This window comes from Pseudochaenichthys georgianus, chromosome 22 (genome assembly GCF_902827115.2).
Source record: "Pseudochaenichthys georgianus chromosome 22, fPseGeo1.2, whole genome shotgun sequence".
NCBI lineage: Eukaryota > Metazoa > Chordata > Actinopteri > Perciformes > Channichthyidae > Pseudochaenichthys > Pseudochaenichthys georgianus.
Window position 1 is genome coordinate 8,449,693 of NC_047524.1, and position 6,742 is coordinate 8,456,434.

Here is a 6,742-nt window from a genome sequence, read left to right on the forward strand (position 1 = left end):
AAAAAACCAAGTTAAATTAAACAAATGTTTTCTTCTCTCCAATCATATTCACCCAAGCACACAGACACATTGTAATGTCTAATCAGCCTGTCTTTAACTTCACGAAAACCACATGTCAAAATAAAGTCAACTTTTTTTCAGAACTTTAATTCTTGTCATTTGAGTCATGGTCCGTGCCTTGTAGCGTGCGCAGCAGCAGCAGCAGCTAGGCCTGACACATTAGCTCCCAAGATGGGTATACTACCATTTGTACAAAAACTTTAATGGAATAAAAGCCCATTTATTGGGGATTGAGGTACAGAGCTAAGGTAATGCATCCAGTCGCGGGTCGTATGAAAATGCAAGAAATGGTGATAAGTCAGGTCGTTCATGCTTGTAGGGTTTGAAAGCAAATGTCCCTTTGAAAACATCCCATTAGACTAAGATTCAATTTGGCTCCAAGTACATCAATGAATGGTATGACTCTCCACACAGCTCGACATTTTTCTTTTGGGAAAAAGGGAAATGGAGCTGCACGTTATGAGTGAAGGGACAGCGACAGAGGAAACTGAGAGGTCATTAAACTGCTTACTGTGACTGGCAGACGGCCCAGTAAGAAATCTAAGGGACAGCGGAGGACATGATCAAAAGACACGGGATCTGATAACAAAAAGAGTTAAGAAATAGAAACCGGTGAGAGGCAGATCTGTGTAAGGGACAATGCTGTTAGCTTTCATCCTCAGCTCTCACTCCAAATGGGAAAACATTTGCCTTGGTTAAGCCTCACAACCGTGGCTCACACTTAAAAAAGCATCTATTTAAAGTCTAGAAGCCTGAACTGAGTCTATTACCACTAAATAATAAGAACATTTAACTCTCACTCTCAGCCATTCAGCAGTTTTCGTTCTCTGCACATCCAAAAGTCTGTCCTCTTTGCTCGTCATCATCCCTGCAGTGACTCTTCTACATCAACACTCAGCAGCCAGACTTACATCAATCTCCATTTACAGTTACAGTTTTACCTTTCAATTTTTTATTTTTTTTTGTTTGTAGACACTTCACCCCACAACAGCCCCCTCCAAACCTCCTCGTCGGCATTAGTCTGATTTGTCCCCGTCCTCCCCTCGGCTCGCTCTCTCCGCAGCTTCCCGGGCTTTGTCCTCCTTCACCGCCTGGGCCTGGCCGTGGGAGTAGTTGGCCAGGATGGAGGAGAGGGAGAGCAGGCCGGAGCTGGAGGAGACGGCGGGCAGTGAGGGGGGGGTGAGGCCCAGGGGCATCGGGGCCACAGGTAAGGCCAGGCCCTGCAGCTGGGACAGGTGCTGCACCTGGAGCTGTTGCTGGAGACACAGGCACGGTACAGACGTGTAAGTGAGTTGCTAATAATGCAGCAAAATTATAGGGATTCCATTCCGTATATCGCATACTGAGAACCATTTCTGCAAAAACCCTACCCCTCTAAAGCAGCTCAGCTCTTTAACTCGTAAATACTACACCTTGTATTTTTCAGAGCAATTTGTCATATTCTTATTAAAAGTACTTTTTTGTATATTAAAGGTGGGGTAGGTACGTTTGAGAAACCGGCTCGATACACTTTTTGTTATATTCCATGGAATGCTCTTAACATCCCGATAGCAAGGAATATCTTAAGTGCTTTGACAAAAAATCCATAAAAAAATGTCATCTGTGGAAACTGTAATACTGTAAAAAGCACAACCAATCATCTGAGCCGGCTAAAACACGGCTAAAATAACTGGATGGCCTACCTGCCCGTCAGCCTTCCATCTGTGCACAAACTTATCTCGTGCCCTCATTGGTCATGTGCCCGTTCGTGTGTGTGTTGGAGGAGGGGCTCTGTAAGGAAGTGGCAGATTTGTTCCGGCTGTGTATTTTCAAATTCTAGCGCACTCGAGCTGGTTTCTCCAAAATGACCTACCCCACCTTTAATGTTTCTTTTAACACTTGTAAAAAAACGTATAATAGTTTTATATTTGCTCCTATTTTACATGTTGTATTCCTCTTACTGTATTTATGTATATATTATAACACAAGCCAAACTTGCATTTGTAAACCTCATGTTTGCATGATTTTTTTCCCATTCAAATGTATAATTATTTGATTTGTAAATGATTTCAATAACTTTTGTCATTTGAATCTTGAAGTAACTTTGCCGTCTTGACAATGACTGGCTTTATATATGGTTTATTTCATGTTTGTCATGAGCCACGATTTCCCATCATCTATAGCCGCTTGCAGGGAGAAAGAAGCTCACCCGTATAATGGAGTTCATCTCAGGGGGCGTGACTTGCTTGGCTCTATCGATGGCGCCCATGACTTGCTGTTGATGCTGAAACAAAGACATCACATGGTCATGCACAACTAATCATGCAACGACAGGAACACGGCAGAAAACCTAAAAGGGTAACTTTTGTGACCGATGGGAAAAACATTTGGGTCATTGTCAGTGTTGACCAGAAGAGCTTGTTTTGTAACTTAAAATAGGCATAAAAGCACACCGAGAAATATTGAGGAAAATGTGTGTCATTACCTCTTGTGACAGGTAAGGCAGCACCTGAGCACAGATTCCATTCAGTCTCTTAACTATTTCAGCCTGAAAAGAAAAAAGGGAAGTTGAAAAAGGTCAGACCATCAAACTATTGGATCTAAACTACAATAAAGAAGTATAAATCGTAGGGGGAAATTGTTACCTGTTTGTGCATTTCAATATTCAGCCCGTAGGACATTTCATAGTACTACAAAAACAAAGGAGAAAAAGACACATTATAATAAACTGGAGCTTTAATCTGAATGTACATTATCAACACAGAACCAGAATGCTTCTATATAAAGTACAAAAGGACAGACAAGTGCATACTTTTTTGTATAGGCACGGTTCATGTATTATTCAATGTGGATTATGGAATAATATGTGTTGTTGTCATGAGATTTGTAACTGATCATTGGCTATGACAGAAGCTTCAAAAACATGCATCAGTTACTGATCATGTGATGAGTGAACACGAGGAAGCCCCTCAGTGTAACTCGATCGGTCATTATGTATGACTGAACTAATAATCAGCCACTACTTAGACATTCCTGCCTCCATGTCTATGCTCATACTGCAAAATGTACTTTAGTCGGGAATATTAGAGGAGATGAGATTAAACAAAGCCACATGTCACTGACAAGGATTATTAGGAAACGTACCATAATATAGTGACGCTGCATCTCTGACTTTTCAGAAGCCAGTTTATCACACTCCAACTTCAAACTGCAAATAACGAACACAAGTATTAAACAAAGGTTAGTGTAAAGGCAAAGCTGTCCTGTGATGATAAGTAAGCAGTAAAGATAACAGTAAACTAAGATGACCTCTGGCTTGCTTCGGCTTCATGTTTGGTCATCATATTTCCCACAAGATAACAATGTCTATCAAATGTAATTACTTCTTGGTGAGGCTCCCAATACTACTAATAATTTGCCTCTAAAATCAATTGTGATTGACTGGATTAGAACATTAGTTTTGGGCTGATGCAACAAATCTGCTCTTGTTCCTAATTCCGAAGACATATCTAAGGTAGAGCAGCTGACGTGCGAATAACACAACAGTTTTAAGATTTACACTCGTAGAAAAAGACAAACAATAGCTTAAAAGGTAGACCAAGGCAACAAGAAAATGAACTCTGCAGAGGCAGAAATGCTGGCTTAAAGGGAACTAAAACAGCACGGAAGTGACTTGCATTTGGTATAATAATAATGATAAACTCCTGAAGTTAAATTACGTTAGGCTATGTCCGTGTTCGCTGCATACCTGTGGTACTGTGCTTGGAGGAACTGGAACTCATCCTTGATGCGGTCGCAGGAGTCAGAAGTAGTGAACTTGAGAGGTTGACTGGACTGACCGGATGCCTGGTGAACAGAACATGATCAGCCTTCACACAGACATACATTCATTCGAACTGCACCCTGCACCCAGGTACATGCACTCAGTCTAAAACGAAGATGCATTGATAATGATTTGGGGCGGACTCAAACAGCTGGATTGGGGTTCGATGACAATGGGGCAGATATATCAAATTAAATGCTTGGTTTGAATTCTGTCTACGATATACTGCGGTTTCAATTCCTTCTTAAGGTTTCGCCAATTGGTGGATCCATCCCGAGTCTGAAACATTACATTTGGATGGTTAAATAGTTGCCGAACAATTTAGAAATAAAAGAATTACAGAAGACCTTTGCCGTTTCTGGTTAAGTATGTGTTGTGTTTGTTTGGAGCCAGTAGTTTGACCTCTGAGATTAACCCTTTGAGAGGATAGTTAAAATGAAGGTCAGCCTACACTGGGCTTCATGTCTGAGTGCAAGTGTAAAGTATAAATTGAGACTTAGAACACTGCGCTTAAATTTGACATCAAATTGTAACCCAGCATCCGTCTTTAAAATACCACGGTCCAAAGCATTTTAAAGCCAACAGAGTGCGTTGATTGAGGAAATGTGTTTAAAGAAGGAAGATTAAAACGTGCTACTGCTGACCATATGTGAGACGTATTAAGGGGCTGCATTAGAAGTCTGGTTATGTATAGACTACACTTAAACCATCAATCCAAAGCTGTAATCCTGGGGTTTATCCAGTTCCCTAAACCTCATTACTCTCTAAATAAGTGGCACAAGAGCAAGAGGTTTCCAGTGGGATTATGGGACTGGGCTGAGAGGACGGAGTCACCCTGTAGACAGCGCACTGCGTTTTAGAAGCACACACATATAGCATGAAGTATGAACAATTGATTTTACATTTTAGATTGTAAAAAAGTAGCATATATTCACACTAAGAAGTTGGAGTTTTTAGCATCTTGGCTTGAAAATGTGCACAAAAGATAAAGCAATAGTGCATAATATTGTTCATTGTTGATCAGCGATTATGATTATTTGTTTTTAGTTCTGTAATGCATCAACTGAAAATTGCTCAGCAACTAATGTAGTAATCATTTGAGTCTTTTTCCAAAAACAGGATTTTCTGCTTTTCTTTGTTTTAAGTCAATTGTAAACTGGACATATTGACTTTTAAATATTTTTTAGATTAGCATGTGAACTGCTATTATATGCTCAACTATGTTGCGTTTAGGAGTTTCTTATGTATGCACATCTTAACTGACTTGTATATAGTTTGAAAATTACATTGTTGTGAACGTGCTGGAACAGACAGACCCTTACAAGACCCTTTAAGCTCACTTACAGACACAAATATTACTTGAAATTCGTACATTTATGAAGTTTTAATAAAATACTTTGGAGATCAAATGTTCCATGCGATGCACACCAAATTATTTCGTCAAAGTCGTCAGTAATGTTCTATAAGGACATTTGAATCATCCTCATATTTATGCTACATGGTTTGTTGAAAGTAGAAACGCTAATGTTAGCAAACCAATGCAACATATCGCCCCTCACTTCCTCTCCAAGCCATGAACTCAAATGAGCTGTTTTGACTAAAAGCCAGAGGTGGAAGAAGTACTCAGATATTGTACTTAAATTAAAGTAGAAGTACCACAAAGTAGGAATACTCTGTTAAAAATACAAGTCCTGCAATCAAAATGTTACTGAAGTAAAAGTAATCTCAGTATACTATATATATTATATTTTTAGATTATAATTATTGATGCATTAATGAGTTTATCAAAGCTGCTAAAGGTTCTGCTAGTTTTAATGACTGTGTGTACTGCGGGGTAGCTTGTGAATTGTACTCCAGGTGTCTTATTAAAGTGCTGTTTATATTTCACCTTATTAATCCATATAAAGTAACTAAAGGTACAAAATAAATGTAGTGCACACTATTTACCTCTGAATTGTAGTGAGGTAGAAGTATAAAGTAGCTTTAAATTGAAATACTAAGGTAAAGTACAAGTACCTCAACATTGTACTGAAGAACAATACTTGAGTAAATGTGCTTGGTTACTTTACACCACTGCTAACAGCTAGCTAACGGCAGAATGTGTATGCAGTCAAAAACAGGAAATAAAGTGCTACACCAGTATTACATATGAATGTAAAAGTACTATTTGCTATCTCTGCTTTTAATATTACGGTGCTAACGTCGTGAGGAGATGCAGAGAGGCTTTGTGAAGCTGACAGCACAGCTAGTATCAGCTGTCGGTTGCTATAGCTAGCCGTTAGCTCGTGTTGCTAGGTTGTTTAGTGTCCTACCGGGACAAGTTCAACCGGCCAACTTACCGAGTGCCTTGATTGAGGAAACATCATGTCAGCAGTGTGTTTCGCCTTTTTCCCTTTGGTCTTATCGAATCACCGGGCTAGCTGGCTAAGCTAACAGGTCCCCAGATATTATTAAATGATTGGAGACGCTATTCGCACTTTGTACTCTGTCATCGTTTAAAATAACGTTAGCTAACGTCAAAGCAGCGGGAGCCAAAGATCGTTTTCTTGTCTTTACAGTCGGTAAAAGAACCGCTGCTTCCGACGATTAATATGCTAACAAAAAATAAAAAGGTCTTCAAAGGAACATCAGGTTTTTTTGGAATAACGTTAACGTTACACCTCCCCGGGGAAACCCTGGATGTTGACACATGAGCTCCCGACTTTCCTCTGCTTTGAAGAGAAGAGCAGCATCGGAGAACAAACCGATCCGCGGAGGAGCGGGCGCCCCGTGCGACACAGCGCGGAACTGAAGCCTCGTGCCGGGCTGGGCTGCTGCAGGGCCGGTGGGAGGCTTCTGGGGCCCCGGGACCACGTGTCCAACTTTGTCCGAGACTGCACA

The 6,742-nt window shown here is 40.4% G+C and overlaps 1 protein-coding gene across 1 annotated transcript; it reads right to left on the reverse strand.

Moving 5' to 3' along the window:
* On the reverse strand, window positions 1-6,598 carry LOC117467595 (TLE family member 5-like). The gene is made up of 7 exons (XM_034111321.2): window positions 6,202-6,598; window positions 3,788-3,885; window positions 3,184-3,247; window positions 2,685-2,729; window positions 2,525-2,587; window positions 2,249-2,323; window positions 1-1,316 (listed from the first exon to the last, which is right to left on the reverse strand). The coding sequence occupies exons 1-7, from the start codon at window positions 6,226-6,228 to the stop codon at window positions 1,077-1,079; spliced, it is 612 nt and encodes a 203-aa protein (XP_033967212.1). The 5' UTR covers window positions 6,229-6,598; the 3' UTR covers window positions 1-1,076.
* Between the last annotated feature and the right edge of the window lie 144 nt (window positions 6,599-6,742).

What these genes read in the sequence shown, in the direction of transcription:
- LOC117467595 (XM_034111321.2), bottom strand. Translation starts at nt 6,228, where the DNA reads ATGATGTTTCCTCAATCAAGGCACTCG. An exon ending in CTCCAAGCACAGTACCACAG is followed by an intron (nt 3,248 to 3,787) that starts GTATGCAGCGAA and finishes CGTTATTTGCAG; the next exon opens with TTTGAAGTTGGAGTGTGATA. An exon ending in ATATTGAAATGCACAAACAG is followed by an intron (nt 2,588 to 2,684) that starts GTAACAATTTCC and finishes TTTTCTTTTCAG; the next exon opens with GCTGAAATAGTTAAGAGACT.